This window comes from Pagrus major, chromosome 19, assembly GCF_040436345.1.
Source record: "Pagrus major chromosome 19, Pma_NU_1.0".
Taxonomy (NCBI): Eukaryota; Metazoa; Chordata; class Actinopteri; order Spariformes; family Sparidae; genus Pagrus; species Pagrus major.
The window spans coordinates 16,887,020-16,904,583 of NC_133233.1; the positions used below are offsets into that span (position 1 = coordinate 16,887,020).

Sequence of the window (17,564 nt, forward strand, 5' to 3'; positions counted from 1 at the left end):
AGACCTCTTTCCAGTCCGCCAAAGATCTCCCTTTCCTTTCTTTTTCTTTTCTTTTGTTGCATTTTTACCATCAGCACAAAACATGCTCTGTACAATATAGTGCTGCTTTATCACTCTATTATTTATAGCTTTAACCTCAAACTATGGAGCGTAAACGGGCTTGACTTATAATGATCCGATTGTACCTTGCCATTTTGATGTTGGTGTCAAATCTGTAGAATTACGCCGTTCTTCATGTTTGAGATGAAATACTTTGGGTTGACATGAAATACTGCATTGACAAAACTGGCATACTTTGTTTTAGATTACAAATCACTGTATTTATGATATTTATGTTTGTTAATAAACTTATGTGCAACCAGTCATTTTCTGTTGTGCAAGAGAACGTCTTATATCTATATTTTTTAATAAAAAAATTAAAAGCAATGCTTACACTTCTCTGTGGATATCCTTACACATGAGCTAAAATGAAAGCTAACTATCCCCACTTACTTTAATTACTAATTTGATTAACATACAATTTCCTGACATAGAGATTTTTAATCTTAAATAGGAGCAATAGCATACAGGTTCATGGTAAAAACAAACAGTTGGTTGGAGAGAGCGCAAATGGCCACTGCATCTTGAGTCTTGCCTACACAGATATTGATTGGTAAAGAAAGGTTTCTCTAACTGAATATAAAAATCTTATATGGTGTAACCATGGCATTGCTCCGGAGCCAAGTCGTGGGTTAACACCGTGCCTCCTCTCTAAAGAAGCTGTAACAGCAAAAACATTTACCAAAAAGATGTTTTTAAGGATGCTGTAAGAGCACCTGCAGGTGGAGAACATTCACATAGCATCCTTTCTCCTAAACCCCGTAATCCCCAAGAAGCAATTCTCATTATACCAGCAAGAGACTGGAGCTGAAAGATGCACCACTGACAGCTAATGAGTGTGAAAGGCACTGTGTGTGTGTTGTGCTGATCCTTGACCCACAGTGTCAAGAGTAAACTAGACAAGAGCTGTGGGTGTGAGTCATCCTATTCGGTTTGGCCCACTTAGCAACTTGAGGCTTAGTGCTGCATTGAGCCCATTTGTAAAGGATCCAACTCACTCGCACAATAATTAGATGGGACTACCTCAATGGTAGAGGGACAGCAAGGTGAGACCATCACAGGGCGACAAATAGAGAACTGGTGGCCTGAGGCACGCTTCATTCTGATAATGTAGAGAAGGATGTAGGCAGGAATGGCATCACGACCATGCTGTAGAGAAAAGCTATACAACTGGCACTAAAGGCTTTGCTGGATGGATTTCCTTTGACAAAAATAAACAAATAAAGAGTGTGAAGAAGAGATAAAGGGAGGGAGAAAGAGAAAAGTAAGTCAAACAGGGAGGGTGTTACACAAAATCTATTTCATTGGTAATTCAGTCCAGGCACAAAGCATCACACAAAGTACAGCGACACATGTGGTAGTGAGATGAAACTGAGAACAGTCGTATTTTTGTTCTCAACCAAGATTTGAGGAATTCTATCCTGCAGGTGTTTGTGCAATTCTGTTTTAATGACACATTACATATAATACACCAGGCAGAATGTGACGTTTTGTTCATCATAGGAAAATGTTACACAACAAAGAACACAACGCATGATACCGGCTGTTGCACGTATGAACAACTAAAATGTCACAGTGATAGTTTTGTACTCTGCTTCAACTACTCATAAAGTTATATCGGTCGTAAAAAAGTATGTGACAGGGAGGAAAACCTGAGGCTCCCCTTGTCGTTCTCTCTAATGACGTAGTTTAAGCAGTGAGACACAAAAGGTCAGCTACATTAAAAATGTATGATACTGAATTCTGGAAATAACCAACAGACTGCATGTAAAAGTATCACTACAGGAAGAACAAAAATGTGTATTTAGTCAGGAAAAAATCATCAAAGACCAATCAGTTTGCGGTGACGCACATTAACACAATCACAGCAGAAGAGAGAGAAGAGAATAGAAACTTCTGTCTCTTCCTTTAGATCTACCTCAGCAACTCAGGATTTCCCTTTGGCACAGATCTAAATCCGTCTTGCAGTTCCCCAATCTGGGAGGAAAAGTACCACAACTGACCTGAAATCAACATCTAGGAGCAAAACTTATCCTGCTCCTAGTTTAAGGTGGTGCCTGGGCCGGGGGCTGACAGCTAGGTTGAAGCGGCGCTCTTGGCTGCGCTCGGGGAGGAGTTTGTCTGCTGGGGGGCAGGAGGTTGGATAGAGGCTGCTGTGACAGCACCGCCTCCTGAAACAGTCTGGGCTCCCTCTCCTTCCTCAGCGCCTGCTTCTACATCCTCATCCTCTTCTTCTTCGTCCTCATCATCTGGAGAGAGGATAAGAAGGAAATAAAAGTAAACATTATTGCAAGTCTGAGCTTTGAGCAGAGAAGTGCTGCCTCGGACTGGGCAATATAGCTATAGTATTACTATTTGTACTTTCACATTATATTACCGCAATGTGGTTTTCTTTGACTATGTATCTAAGACAATTTAGTTCCATATCACCATAACAATACATATATATATATATATATATATATATATATATGTTGTATATGTTGCCTAGTCCCAGTGGTGCCATCACCAACTCTGTCCCTTCACCTTGGATGAAGTCAATGCTGCGCAGGGCCCTTCCCTCTTTCTTGAACTCGATGTTGTAATGATCCATATTCTCATAGCCGCGCTCAACTTTGTCCAAGTGTGCTGTACTGGATGCGTCTGCAATCCTGAGTGCAGAAGATGCAATTAGAATATTTACGGGGAAAAAAAACACCCTCAAACAGATAATGTGACACTTGTTATGCATCATCAATCTGTGATTTTTAGCACTTTCTGCAAGTTATTTCAGGATATTCAGCTGCAGATAGTGATTTGCTACATTTCACAGAATTACTCTCGAGGTGTGATCTTGCTGCTGGTGGTTTTATATGTGTAGAGGCAGATGTAAATTCGGTAAATCATTCACAAGTCTATGAAAAAAATAAACATGCAAACATACCCATTGGCATTTTTAATAGTGTTGAGGAGTACTTTTAGTATTTTTAGACCTGGCCCTATTTTTTGCTATTTTGGAAATGGTCCAGAAGATCGCATCTGGCAGCCACAAAATGGGATGTCAACTTGAAACTAAGGTGTTAAAACATTTAATCCAGTGGTTTTCAAACTTTTTGTGCCTAAAGCACACCAAAGGGCAAGCCAAAATGTCAAGGCCCACTTGAATTCATATCTGTGCAAAATAGCCTCTATAACGTAACGCGTTATCTAATCACTCTGTACGCATTTATTTTTGGTTCCAATAGTGCAACAATAATCTATGGTTGTAACAAAATCCCACAGCACACCTGGACTTGCGTCACAGCACACCCGTTGGGAACCACTGACCTAATCACACAACAGCACAAACAATCTACCTGATTCATGCAGAGGTAGGGCACCAACTTCTGTGTTCTGTGAGTTAAAATTAATGATTTTGTCAAAGAAGTCTGGTGGTTTTGAACAGAGCTATTTAATGGCTGTTCTAGGTTAAACAAAAAGGACATTATTCTTTAACAAAAAGGTCTGTCACTGTAGGTATCCATTCCATAATGTTGTCAGACAATTAGAAAGACAATCTAAGCCTGTCAGTGGCAAAAACAAGCACTTTTAGTGGATGATGGCACATTTGCTCTCAAAGATTACATTGAAACCACTGCAGCCCATTTCGTGACTCCCTGCTGAGGTGATCTGCTTGATCTCAGTTACTAGACCAATTCCAAAACTTTTTATACCCATTAGTTATTTAGACCCCAACATATGTAAAAATAGGGACAGGTTTAAAAATAGCAGAATTGCCCTTTTGGTCAGAAAGGATTTTATCTTGTTTTACCTTAAATGACAATATGCTATCCTTTTTACATAACAAACTGTGTTTCCCCTTACCCAATGTCATTGTAATCAATGATGGATAAAGACATGTACTCACTTTTTGAGGAGAGGCTTTGTGTTCTAAAGGAGACAAGAGGAGAAGAGACAAAATGTCTTACTTAAACATAAAACACTGATCATTGTAACCATATTATGATGAGTTTGAACCCCATTTTGACTCTGACCTGTAGAAACAAAGCCATTTCCGGCTCCTCCATAGTCTGGATCCCCTGCTCCACAATCTTACAGCTCTCCTCCAGATGGTCTCCGTACTTCCTGGTTAGGCCCCGGATATAGTTCACCTTCTCTTCCTGTTCGGCCGTCACCTTCTGACTCATATGCTTCTTCTTCTCCTCCAGGATGGTGTACAGCTGGTCGAACTTCTCGCACACCACAGTTTTTTGCCTCCGACCATTCTCCTATGCATGCACACACAAAGGAAAAGATCATAAATTCTGAAAATCCATTAATCCATTCATCATTCATTTCAGTTTTGGAGCAGAATGTATGTATGTAAATTAAAAACCCAAAATAAAGAAAATGAGGTAATGGCTTTCTGTGAATGGTCCAATACTGTAAACTACAAATGTTCTGGTTAGTCTTCCGCCCATCCGGTAATGCCATATGTGCAGGGAGGGCACTGAAGCTCATTCTGCGTGTCCGTCGTGAGTGACTCTGCTGAGGGTGACACATGGGGGACTGGAACCTCTCCAGCTTCCTCTCAACTATGTCCAACTGTGGCACGTGAACCATAGGAAAGCTGTCTGTTTTCCCTCCATCAGTTACACTGCTCGTTTTTTAAAGTCAATGGGCCAGAGGCAGAATGGAGTACCCTGCTAAGTGCATGTAGAAGAAAATGTGGAAAAGAGGCAGACTGAGGCAACAAGACATTAACTTTGCTCTCTCCAACTCACTGTCTACATCTCAGAGACAGATAAAAGCAGAGAGAGCGGCAGAGACAAGGACACATTATGTCTGTTATGTGCGTCTGTGCAGGTGAGTGCAGGTGCATTAGTGTGTGCACAGAGCGAGTGCTTGCTGCGTGAGTGAGCAGCCAGGCGCTGCAGCAGTTGGACACTGACCTCTATGGCACGACAGGCTTCCTCTAGCTGACTAATGATGCCTTGCATCCTGTCGTTGTTCCCAACCATCATGGCGATCCCGTCACTCAGCTCTGTCTGAGGGGCAAGGACACGGCAGAGTAAATACCTGAAATCTGACCTGAGTAAATATATTTAATGGTGCAACAGTGTTGTCATCATACTGGAATTTCCAACTTTGATACAATACCTTGAAAAATATGGATATTCAATACCATTTTCGATACTGTGGGGAAAAATTCACACAATCTTGACAAGGCTCGTAAATTGTGTGTTGTGTGTCTCTGACGGGGGGAGATTAGCTCAGCATGTCGGTCTTTCTCGCTTTGCTAGATTTGTTGTGTTAGCACCTCTCGTTAGCACTGATCTTTCCTTTATTTAATTTCTTGCTTTTCACTGTGGGGTTTTACTTACAATCTCTAACCAACATACATAACATATAATATGTATAATAACATCATGTACAAGGTAGTTTCTACTATCCAAGGATGGTATCAGGATGATATGAAACATTTATACAGTCACAAACCCAAGAAATAAAACACAAGATGAGAGACATGTACATTCATATCACATCCATTCATCTTACACGAAAACACATCCCCCTCAACCCATCCCCTATCCTCTACGAACATAAACACACACACGCTCACAAACACACACTCCTCACAATAATTCAATGTCCTGTATTCTCCACCGGATTCAACCTTCCCATACCGGCCATGCCACAGCTTGTTATTTTAGATCTCACAAGGCTTCATAAATATACTTCGATACCTCAGTGAATTGTTGAGACTTATTGTTATCTTCAGACAAGACGCTGTCTTTTATCGTCAAATACTATCTCATGAGTTCTTTGAAGTATGTAAAGAAGGTTTTTTCAGTACTTTTATACAAGACCAAAATACGTGAATCCAGATAAAACTGAAGATTTGTATCTCTTGTTTAACTGTTAGCACTGATCCGTAGCATCCTTTGCCTATGGGCATGCTTGTGTCCTTTGCCTTTCCTTGTTTGATTGCCTCAATGGAAAGTATTCCCAAACAGCACTCCCACTGTTTTCTTTCTCAACCCAAACTGGTCTTGCCATCTTTCGTGAGTTACAACACATTAATGAAATGAAGTGAATGAGACAAGTGGCGACAAGACAGCACTTTGAGTGAGTGAGAGGAGACGAGGAGATGTGGGCCCTGCAGCGAGAGGTGTGTTTGGATACGTTACCAGTGTATCGATACTGAGGGAAATAGGTGTTAAAACCGTTTCACATATTCAAAATCGTGTGTATCAAAAAAAGCAGTATCTACTGCTAATAATTTTCAAAATCTCATGACCTGCATGAGTATTTCAGGCCTCACCTTCTTCGTCTGGTAGATGCTGGAGATGGGCGCCACCTCGCAGTCTTTGTGAGCTCCAAACACTTTACACATGGAGCACGTTGGCACGCCGTGGGTGACGCAGTAAATGTTGATCTTTTCGTCCTCGTGAACGTCACACATGGGCATCTCTTCCTTTCTCTCTGGCGCCGGCTTGGTGCTGTTGACGTTTAAAGAAAACAGGGGTGTCTTCCTGTCAAGGCCGTGCATTTCGGCGCATATTGATGTGACGTGTAATGTCAGTTTGATAATGTCACAGGTACACATCCCAGCAGTTTATTGATGATCTATCAGACTTGCCTTACCATGAACATTGTACTGTAATCAATAATGTGCGTCCCCATAACGCTGTGCAGTATGCAGGTGTAGGTGAAGGTGTGTGGAGTTATGCTTTATTTTTTTATTAATTTCTATTTTTTATGAATAACTCATACATACGGTCAGGTAAATTTACCCAATAAGAATTACTCTATATATCAGTTAATTGCCCATAAAATGTCCATAACTTAATTATCTGAAATAATGCTACAAAATCTTGACCCTGTATTAGGTTGAGCATCATGGGTTTGGTGAATACTGTGTCATACAAGCCTTTGAGCCAGATTAGGAAATCATCTGTGTAGATAGATGACTAAAGCTACAAACGTCCTGTCATCCACTCCCGCTCTCTGACTCAGAAGCCACTGGCACAAGCAACTGCTACACACCAGTTTATCCTCATTCTCCTTTCTAATCTCTGTTCACTGGCCTCAGGGTTAAACACAGCTTTGTCTGATAAAGGAACTGAACAGTGTACATCAGTGTGTCTGATCTGTCTCACCTGCTGGACTCCTGTTTGAACATGTCAATAATATTCTCAACCAGCAGGTTCCTCTGCAGCCCGTAAACACCGTGCCTGTCCAGAACCACCTCATGTCTGCAGGACGGGCACCGGAAGCGGCCACCAGACGTCAGTGAGCCACCTCTTGTTGGTAGGTACGGATTAGAGGCCTGTAAAGAGTCACAATGCAAACCTGAATATAGATGGGTGGCACAAGGTTTTGATTCACAAGCTCATCTCAGTCACAAAAATCAAATAAAATGTTTCAATCTACAGTCATAAAAGGTTAATCCAATTCATTAAAGGTTCATAATAACAAGTGTAACCCTAAGAGCAAATGTCAAAACACTGAATTGCCCTGCTATTACAGGTGGGACAATAAAAGAAAAACTCAGGATAAGTAAATTGTAGTAAATTTCCATTATTGGGATAATCTTAAGTATCCTCACGAGTGACTTAGAAAAACTATCTAGCTCACTGATGTACAGTCCTACAATTTCCTGATTTATTGCGAAAAGCGACAAGGGGGATGCATCAAATACTTTTGTGTCTTTACAACGTGGAAGGCAGTGATTCCAGTACGTTTTGTGCCATTTGGAGAGATTAAAGCATATTCTGATGTTTATTGGGATAATATTGTGAGCTGGAATTATTTTGGCCAGGATAATAATGACAAGAAATGTTCCTATCGTCCCACGCCTACCTGCTATCACTCCCAAGTTTGTTGACAGGTGTTTTAACGAAGGAAAAAAACAGTGTAACTACAGTACATCTTAAATTTCCCACGCTGTTGATGTTCTCTGATGCTGGTAATGAATATATATATTAATAATGTTGGTAAACAACGCCACATATGCTAAATTATGATCAGTTGTGACACAAAAAAATGCTGACTTACTGTCTAAAACGTATACACCTGTTATAGATGTAATCCTAAATCTGGTTTGGCCTCATACATCACAAATGTAGGGCAAGTTCATAAAATATCAGTGGTTCAAATGACACGGGCTGTTAGCTGGAGATGCTTCTATAAATCAACAGTGCTCCTCAAGTTTATAAATACTTTCTTATCAGACATAAACGAGTGGCATTTTGTTCAGTTGCTTACCTGAAAAATATCATTGGCACATTTCCTGCAGAGGTTGTGTTGGCATGGCAGGATAACCACAGGCTTTGTAAACATCTCCAAACATATAGGACATATCAGCTGCTTCTCCAGGTTCTCCATGCTCATGTTTTTTTTAAACAAACGCTTTCAGCAACACATAAAACACGAATGTTAAAGAAAAAATAATTAGATAAGACCGCTAAAAGAAGGTAAAGTTAGTAGAGTCCGTGTATAAAAACGGTGTACAGTGGGCCTGAGGAGTAGGCCTGCTGCTCGTGTCCTAGCGGGTGTGGGCTCCTATCTCGCTGGTGTCAGTTCTGTTTTTAGCAGCTATTGCTGTCACGTCAAAGGTTGCCATTTTTACCTTGCCCATATATGAAACAGAGCAGGGCAGCATTGAACAGCTGCCTACCAGCCCCTACGTCCTCCTCTACGCTGCTGCTGGCAGCAGAGGTGACTGGGCGTCTGTGCAGTGTATGTAACATGAGTGTGTTTAGGCTTTGCATCACATCTACAAAATCAGCTGTTACATAGCCATGACAAAAGGATGTCTGGGCTATAGAAATATTTGAGTTTGAGCAAAATGTATTATCAGCCACCTTAAAGCAAGCTCCTAAAAATGAGATGTACATTTTGCCCAGATGAGTAGCTACACAATTGATCATCAACACCAGTATGTTAAAACAACCGATGAGCAGCTGTGTTCATAGAAAAAGTTTACACTTACTCAACAGTTGTGCTGGATAACACATGAGCTAATGTTTGCACTGTGAAATGTTAGCCTGCTAACGTAGCTAACATTTTAGGTAACGCTAGAGGCGCTAGCTAGCAGCATCCCCGCGACAACTGTTCGAACTTCGACGCAGAAACTTCGGGCACCAAAAGGAGGATGACCGTGCCCACTGAAATGTATTTTACAACACTAGCTACCTACAACAGGAAGAGGAAATGTTTGAGGTATCATTTAACAACTTGTACCGTCTTTAAAACGCGCAGTAACCAAGTTTTTGCTCGGGTTCTAATAGTTATTTGCACTTTAGACAGCAAGCTAACGTTAGCTAACTGAAGCTAACTTGTCTTACCACGATTGCGATTATTATGCAATTTGTATTCATGAGTCCATCACCAAAGTTAGCAGTAAAGAAAAACAAGTAAAAACGAGCTGAATCTTGACAGCGTCTTATCACACCTGGTGGATCATTTTATCGTGGAAACAGTGTAAAACTTTCCCAGCAAAAAAGTTATTTGGAGAATGCGGGCATCGATCCCGCTACCTCTCGCATGCTAAGCGAGCGCTCTACCATTTGAGCTAATTCCCCTTCCGCTTCATGTTGTTTTTGCCATACTATATATCATTAATATGTAATATATAATACATATTCCACTAGACTATTCTAACGTCAAAGGAAAAGTATATACCGTGTGTCGTTGGGGACTATTATGTGGCGTGCAAAAGCTACAGTCGTCCTATGGAAAGGTACCACGTTGACCTTGCTAGCAGTAACAAGTTAGTTTAGCTACCGTCAATAGCGAGCTAGCAGCTAACTTTAACGCTCACAAGGGAGCATTCAGAGCAACGACTGCTCATTTTCTTCGAAGCTCGTTCTGCCAACGGCTTCCTACCGGTGCAGGAAAGACACTAGGTAAATAAATTACTGTTATAACTCAGGCTAATCACGACTGTTTCGCCAAAGTTGAAACAATTTGAACTGGAGAGGATGCCAACTTGGACAGACAGACAAGCGTTATAGCGAAACAGAGTTCGTCCCACCTTGTTCGCTGCTCCACGTGGGGGTATTTAAGATAGATTACATTAATATATGACATAGAAATTGCACGAAATCACTGATAAAACCATAAAATCGGAGTGCATGTTCCATCCCCCTTCGATAGCTCAGTTGGTAGAGCGGAGGACTGTAGTGGATACATGGTAATCCTTAGGTCGCTGGTTCGAATCCGGCTCGAAGGAGAGGTTCTTTTTCCCAAAATGCAACTCGCTATTCCGCACCTGCGCACCATGTCAGGGTAGCAGAGCAATAACAAAACTCTCTAACCTATAATACATTCATTTACGTAGTGGAAAACCAACACTTTAAATGGTAGGGCCACTATAACAGTTTCTTTATGATAAAAAATACCCTATTTTTATCATTTATACAGCCTTGATCATCATCTCATAGCATTAGCACAGAGTTAACACTCTTAATAAAACAAGGGAACATACTAAAAGACAGAATAAAAATAGGATCTAGAAAAAACAATGCAAATGATATTAATAAAATGAAAAGTTCTCCGTGTAGCTATACTGTAGCTGCCTACCATTTGATGGTTTTCTTCAATTTACTACATTACACTCCAAAAACAAACAAGTAGGCCTATTATCTCTCGTGGGACAAGTTGAAATGTAGTGTATACTGATGTATTCCTGTTTTCTTCTAATACAGATTAACATTGGGCAAGCAGTTGAAAATAACCTGATTACTAATTGCCACACAATCCCCTGTTCACTTGCCAACAGTTAGACATTTGTTGAGAGGACGAGTTGATATTTTGGTGGAAAGATGCCAGTTTTTCATTGTCAGACAGACGTGAAAGTTAAGCACAGCTTTCGTGACAGCAGAGGTCTGCATTATAAATGTGCATGATTAATGAAACATGATCACACCTGTAAGCAGTCGTAAGGGTGTTTAAAGGTGATCTGGTTGCAACTCGTACTGAAACCAAACATCATTTGCTTTGACTGTGAAACTGGCTTACAAACGCACTATAAATATTTTTAGATGGATGACTCAGAAATTTTAATTAGCAGTTTTGAGGATTGCAGCAAGCATCAACACTAATAAAATTACGTTGTCTATAATGGCTGCATTTTGGCGTGTTCTCGCATAGATGCTATGCTCTCACCATTTGTTCTCCTCAGCAGTATTGTAATATAAGCCTTTTTGTGTCAACTCTTTCCAGAAGTATTCTCACATGAAAATATATTGTTTTCCCACTAACTAGAGAACATGGAGGAGGCGTTAACACTTTCTGCCCATACTGTTCCAGTACATGAAGGCACAAGGAGCTGCATGGTGGCGTTCAACACCAGTGAGTAGGCATAGTTAAGATCTTTGAAACATTTTCTGGTTTTGGGGTTTCCAGCATTGTTGTTTGGACAATAGTTCACAGTTTTATTTCTGGAGGAAAAAACAGCAAGGGTGTTATTAGCATTGATCTGACAGACAGTTTGTCCAACACACATCTCACATCAGAAACAATTTGGGGTGTCTATAGATGTATAGACAGAAGGAGCCCAGGATCAAACTTTAATCAGTGCACGATCCTTTAAACCAGCAGAGCTACACCGTTAGTCAGGAGGGTTTCCATTATTGAGCTTTTCAGAAGCCATTAATATTTTCAAAAAAAATGTGTGTGAGGGGATTATGCTACATTTTAAGAAACTATATCTGTGCTCAAAATCTGATAGCCACATAGGTAGATTGTCGAACTATGAACTAATCAACTTAATTCAAACCAACACTGCACAGGATCCTCAACATTGTGTCAGTTCATGACCTATCTAAGCATACATAATCTGACTTTTTTTCTTTTGACTCATACAATATGACTTCTGCCTTTCCTGCACTTCCATTCCCTTTATAATTAGTCCACATGGCCCAACACACACAATGCTTTTGACACAGGCACGTCAGAGTCAGTGAGTCATATTTAAATGTTTTAGACAGACGTTATCACTTAAAAATTAATGAATGTCATTCTCCAGCCCCTCTCTCTAATTTCTCTCGCTTTGCCTCATTTGGTGTCAGTCTGGGGACAACACATCTCTTACCTTCTGCCATTATATAAGTGTAGGCATATTTAACATGATTCTTCCTTTCTGTGTCTATCTTGTGGTCTACTACAAATGATGCGTTCTTGTTACTTTGTGATGCCGTGGGCCCACCACTTAATTCAGTATTAATTAGTAGTCTTCAAAAGGCTTAACTAGTATGATTCCATATTCATTAACAGCAAGAAAAGACAGCTCAAATGCTCACCATTTAGATGGCTCCTAAAAGTGAATTTAAATTATATCAATTAAGAAGATGTTCTGGGTTATGTCTTTGTGATTGAAGTGAATTTGAAATGTTTAAGCCGTTTCTTTCTGACTCATAATACTGCAGAGCCCATTAGTAAAAAATGCAATTAAGACTGAAGACTGACAAATTAATAGCAGTATGAAGAATGCTTGATGATGAAAAGCCAGATAGGCACTGCTTTGAAATTGGAGGCCAGAAGCTGCCAGTTTAAATAGCGCAGCGTGACCCTACTTTTCCTCTGTGTTGCCCGGTGGTGGTACATGGTGTTTTGATCATACAGTAAAAGGGTCTGCAGATACTGCCAAGGCCACAAGGTACACAACAGGATGTGTTACACACATGCAATCACACACAACATTACACAAAAGTCTGCAAGCTCGTGAGCAAGATAAAAGTGTTTATGGGGCCAGAAAAGGGTGCCATCTGTTCTCTTATATGAATATTTCAGTTAGGTGGAAGTCATATTGTAGTCATACAGATGGTAGCAGTCGCAGCGTGTGATTTAAAAGGTCTCAGTAAACATTATGTTGTCTATATTTATATTTCCCCATTTGTCTTCAAATTAAATTAGAAATGAAGTGAAAAATGTAAAAAATTGCTGTGGGCTGACTGCCCAATATATTTTAAAGGCTCAACTTTTAGCTAAATCATGTCATAAGTAGTTTGTAAGGTACAGTGACCGTTTACAGAATATGTGTTCTGTAATAATTGTGATGTAAAATGCACAAGTACAAACATCCATCTTTATCACTCCCTGCTAGATAGAAGCCCTGTAAATGACCTTCCAGCAGGCAATCCTGCACAATCAGGGTCAGGGACAGCTTCATGGCCTGTTGAACTCTTGAGCTCTCAAAGCTTATCATTATGATACGTTCCTCTCACCTTATTGTTACGGATGTCACGTTACCTTGTGCTTTAATTATTTACAGGTTACCACATGGTTCTGTTTCTAAATATTTATATTAAGATGTATTTCACTACCCATTTATAAGCTGTTAAAACATCACTGTATATATTTATACATTCACTGCCTGTCTAAATTCCTGTTCTTACCTGTCCATAACCCATCCACATTATAGTTAATTCATTCATTCATTACTCTACACTTGCCTACCACATTATTTTGTTTTATATATATTTTATTCCATTCCTATATGTTAACTTTTGCACTATTTTATTTCTTATGTCTTAGGATCTCATTTTCTTTTATGCATATTATGACATTAAAGTACCTGAGTAGACTTGAATTGTGTGTACTAAAAATCTAACCATGCATTATAAAAATAAGATCACACATTTTACATGAATATACAGAATAATGACTTTGTGTAATCATGATTGTTACATCTTTCTTGTAGTCCTGCTGTTTCACATATCACCACGGTTGTCAGGGTGGCAGTGCCTTTCCCACTTGTAGGACAAGCCTCGATTTGACACTTACAGTTACAGCAGTTCCAGTTCTTACAATTTAATCCAATGAATAGCAACATTTTAGTAAAATAAGCAACTGCTTAAGATAATTGGCACACGAATCAAAGTAGGAAGAGTATAGATTCTTTTGGAATTTGATTGCGCAAAAACTTCACTTTGGATACAACGATTAATAAGCCGACATTTTCTAAATCAACATTTAGGTGATGTTGTTTATTAACATTTATGAACAAAATGTAGACAGAAAGGTTGAAATCAAATTTACACTACAGCCACATAATCTTGACTTTAAATATATCTGTCCAACTACTACTAAAAAAGCGACTGAAATAAGTCTATTCTGCTTACATGACATGATATATCATATAAAACTGGTAGTTATGATCACATGTGGGCTGGCCATGCTGAAAAAGAGCGTAGATCAAGGTTGCGCTTTTTTTTAAAGTTATCCTAACACTGTAATTAAACACACTGACCCACAATATCATAGACCAGAAATCTTCTAAGCAATCTAGAAACACTGAAAATAGAATTACATATTTTAAATAACTGCTGACAAGCTGTTGCATTTTCCATAATCATAATCCACCACACTGTGTCTGGGATAAGCCAATGTAAGTATTAAGTAGGGTTACTGATAATGGATTTGCATGATAGTATAATGTGGACCCTTAGATTTGCAAGTGCCTTTCATCATTTTTGACATATAATCACTTGATGATAAGAAAGATGAAATCAAACAGCAAGATATCTGCATGAGGTTTTATGTAACATCCTCCCATACAATGACGTACGAGAGACGTCAGTCTGTTTTAACAGGCACCACTGCAGCTCATGGTCATGGGAAACTGAGATGTGCTCAGCATTCAAGTGCTTCTCCCAGCTTGGCTTCAACCTCACAGCCTCTGCGTCAAGAGAAGTGCAGCCTACATTGTTTCATCTTTAACACTTAAATTGAAAATGTAGTGAAGCAGGGTGATTTCAGCAACCAGCAGCTGGGTGTTTACACACCAACAGTCTGCCTGCCTGCCTGCATTAAGTAGGTTAAACTAGGGTACAGTACCATAAGAGGAGAGGATAGAGAGACTTTGAAAGATGTAGCCCAAAGTCATCTAGTTTTCTTTGATGCAGAGACAGTGTGAATCAAGCAAGCAATCCCCACAGTTTTTGTGGTTCATTTTATGAACTGGGTGCACGGTAAATTTTCTGTGACGAAAACATGCACCCTTTTACAAAAGACAGCCATAAATGCCCTAGTATAAACTTTTTTTTACTTATAGATAGCACCAGTGCAGGATGAGGGAGAGAGTTCTAAGTACAATCCCCCGACAGACACCCTACAACTCCTAACTTATGAGCTTCAATATTACAGTTCATCAAATCTTAAGAATTTAGATTCTCTTTTTATTCCTGCCACCGCTATTTCATTACATTTTTCTACCAAATTATTTTTGAAATAAACAGTGCAAATAAATAAACAATTTAAATGTTCTGTTGATTAAATGAGCATCATACTAGAGTTTTTGCTGAGGAGCTGTGATTGTTAAGCCTGCTGGCCTGTAACACAGTAAAAGAGTGCTATCTAGTGGTAGGAAGAGGGCAAACTATGTCATGTCGATGCAATATTGACATCACTGCAGTCGTCACCAAAAAGGGCTCACATTTTACTTTTAAATCCATTTAGATCATAAGATTCATGTATGTGTTTGGCATTATACAGTGTAGTTGTCTGTATACTGACAAGGCAAGGCAGCTTTATTTATAGAACACATTTCATTATAAAGAAAATCAATGTGGTATACATTTAAAAAGAGACATTGGGCCTATGCAACGCATTGGTATAGCAATAAGCACTAGAATGGAACACAGTAGAGGTCATACCCCCAACCAAGACCCAACAATCCCCTTTTGTACTCACTCATAGAAACCAGCCACCTAAATACGCCTGTTTTCTTTTTTTCATCAAGAAATTAACAAAAATGTCAACAAAAAAAAGTGAAAAAAAAGAAAGAATCCGTTCCTTTATCCTGATCCGCACCAAAAGTTAATGGGGTCTATTCAAGGCCGTGACCCATCCTCCATCCAAGTTTCATGGAACACAGTTCAGTAGTTTTTGTGTGATCCTGCTGACAAACCAACCAACAAACGTTGGCGTGGTAACAAATAAAAAAAATAAAGTGCATTAATACCTGCGTTGTGATCATGTTTTCTTACACTGGTAAGAACTCTGAATTGTGTATGAGCTTCCTCTTGAATGTGTTGATAACCAAGTGAAAAGAAAAGTTAAAGACTTAATACTTATCAATACCCTCTCATAAGAAACAAGCTAGAATCCTGTGTATACTGTCATAAAGCTCAACACTTTTCATTTTCTGTTCCTGTAATAGCTCCTTTTCACCACAAGATGGCTCTGCATACCTACAACAATACATTTTTAGGTGCTTGTAATGGTGTTTAAAATAAAATTATATTACAGTACAAAAATGCTGTTCCCATTAACCTGATGATAATAGCAGTCCATTTTAATAAAGGTACGACGACAGCTGCAAATGTATGTGATAACTGATAAAAATGTAATTAGTCAATTAGGAAATTATTAGCCAGTCATTCGAAGATGATGCACTGTTACATCACATATAAAAATTGAAAACATCAAGAATGGAGCACACAGACATACTCTATAATGTGTTGGTGTGTTTGTTTACCAATGCACATATAGAATATGTATGCCAAAGAGCACTATAAGTGTAAAACTGCTGCGTAGGCAGTGTTGTGAGAGGATAACAGGTAAATCAATTAGGAACACCGTGGCGGATTGCAATCTGCCTCCAGAGAGCTCTCAGTAAGACTAGAGTCAGAATGAGTGGAGCCCTGGGGGCCTCGCAAGCAGATACTGTACCGAGGGGAATCAGCAGGTATGCAGCTCACCTGTGTTGCGAAAGCTCCCGAGACTGCTGATAGAGTAGTTAAACACACCTACCATGCTAAAAAGGTGTGTGTCTGTGTGTGATGTGTGTTAGATAGCCTGCATGTGTGAATGTGGCAAATAAAGGGCTGTGGTTAATTGAAGGAAGTTAATTAACAGAAATGCCTCACAAATCCTTTTCCCACATGTACACTTAGAGGAGCGAGTGTAAAATATGTGCTGTCCCGTGCACACACATGTGACGTGCTGCTGATGTAGTCATATGCCAGATCAGGCAGTTTCAGAGTTGTCTGGCAACAAAAACGATGCGTGTGTGTTTGCGGTTGGTTGATCTTCACTGCTCTGTTTGCAGCAAATACCTTTAAGAATGAAGACGTGAAATGTAAGTCATTTACACTAACGATTAGGGAAAAGTAGCAGTTAACATCAAGTTTTTGTATTCTCAGCCACGAGGTGTTCCAACACACAGGGGTGGAAAGAAATGAATTGTGATTGAGAGGCTTTTTCGCCTACTTGTAGTTCATTAACTGCATTCTGACATTAGTGATTCAACTTTACATGAACCGATTTTTCATTAATCATTCTACTGCCATTAGATTTTCAACTCAGTCCCTCCAGGAAGTTGCCATTTTTGCAATCATAACACAATAAACGCAAATTCAACCACTTCCGGTGAATGCTGCATGACCTTGCAGCGATGCAATTTTCCCACAAATTTGACCAATCATTGTAGTTTCCTATGAGAGTCACCAATCAAAGTAGTCCCACGTGGAAAACATTGAGCCACTCATGAGCAT

At 39.6% G+C, this 17,564-nt stretch overlaps 1 protein-coding gene and 2 non-coding genes across 3 annotated transcripts; 1 reads left to right on the forward strand and 2 right to left on the reverse strand.

The window, feature by feature from the left end:
• Positions 1 to 1,430: 1,430 nt before the first annotated feature.
• trim55b (tripartite motif containing 55b) lies at positions 1,431 to 8,459 on the reverse strand. The gene is made up of 8 exons (XM_073488486.1): positions 8,329 to 8,459; positions 7,221 to 7,390; positions 6,383 to 6,560; positions 5,010 to 5,105; positions 4,113 to 4,346; positions 3,986 to 4,008; positions 2,626 to 2,750; positions 1,431 to 2,348 (listed from the first exon to the last, which is right to left on the reverse strand). Exons 1-8 carry the CDS (start codon positions 8,452 to 8,454, stop codon positions 2,176 to 2,178), a joined length of 1,125 nt encoding a protein of 374 aa, XP_073344587.1. The 5' UTR covers positions 8,455 to 8,459; the 3' UTR covers positions 1,431 to 2,175.
• A 1,115-nt stretch (positions 8,460 to 9,574) lies between these two features.
• trnaa-agc (transfer RNA alanine (anticodon AGC)) lies at positions 9,575 to 9,647 on the reverse strand. Its single transcript has one exon. It is a non-coding gene; the product is annotated as a tRNA-Ala (tRNA).
• Positions 9,648 to 10,211: 564 nt separating this feature from the next.
• Positions 10,212 to 10,297, forward strand: trnay-gua (transfer RNA tyrosine (anticodon GUA)). The gene is given in 2 exon segments: positions 10,212 to 10,248; positions 10,262 to 10,297. It is a non-coding gene; the product is annotated as a tRNA-Tyr (tRNA).
• Positions 10,298 to 17,564: the final 7,267 nt, after the last annotated feature.

What these genes read in the sequence shown, in the direction of transcription:
- trim55b (XM_073488486.1), bottom strand. Translation starts at nt 8,454, where the DNA reads ATGAGCATGGAGAACCTGGAGAAGCAGCTGATATGTCCTATATGTTTG. An exon ending in AAATGGCTTTGTTTCTACAG is followed by an intron (nt 4,009 to 4,112) that starts GTCAGAGTCAAA and finishes TGTCTCCTTTAG; the next exon opens with AACACAAAGCCTCTCCTCAA. An exon ending in CAGCATTGACTTCATCCAAG is followed by an intron (nt 2,349 to 2,625) that starts GTGAAGGGACAG and finishes TCCTCTCTCCAG; the next exon opens with ATGATGAGGACGAAGAAGAA.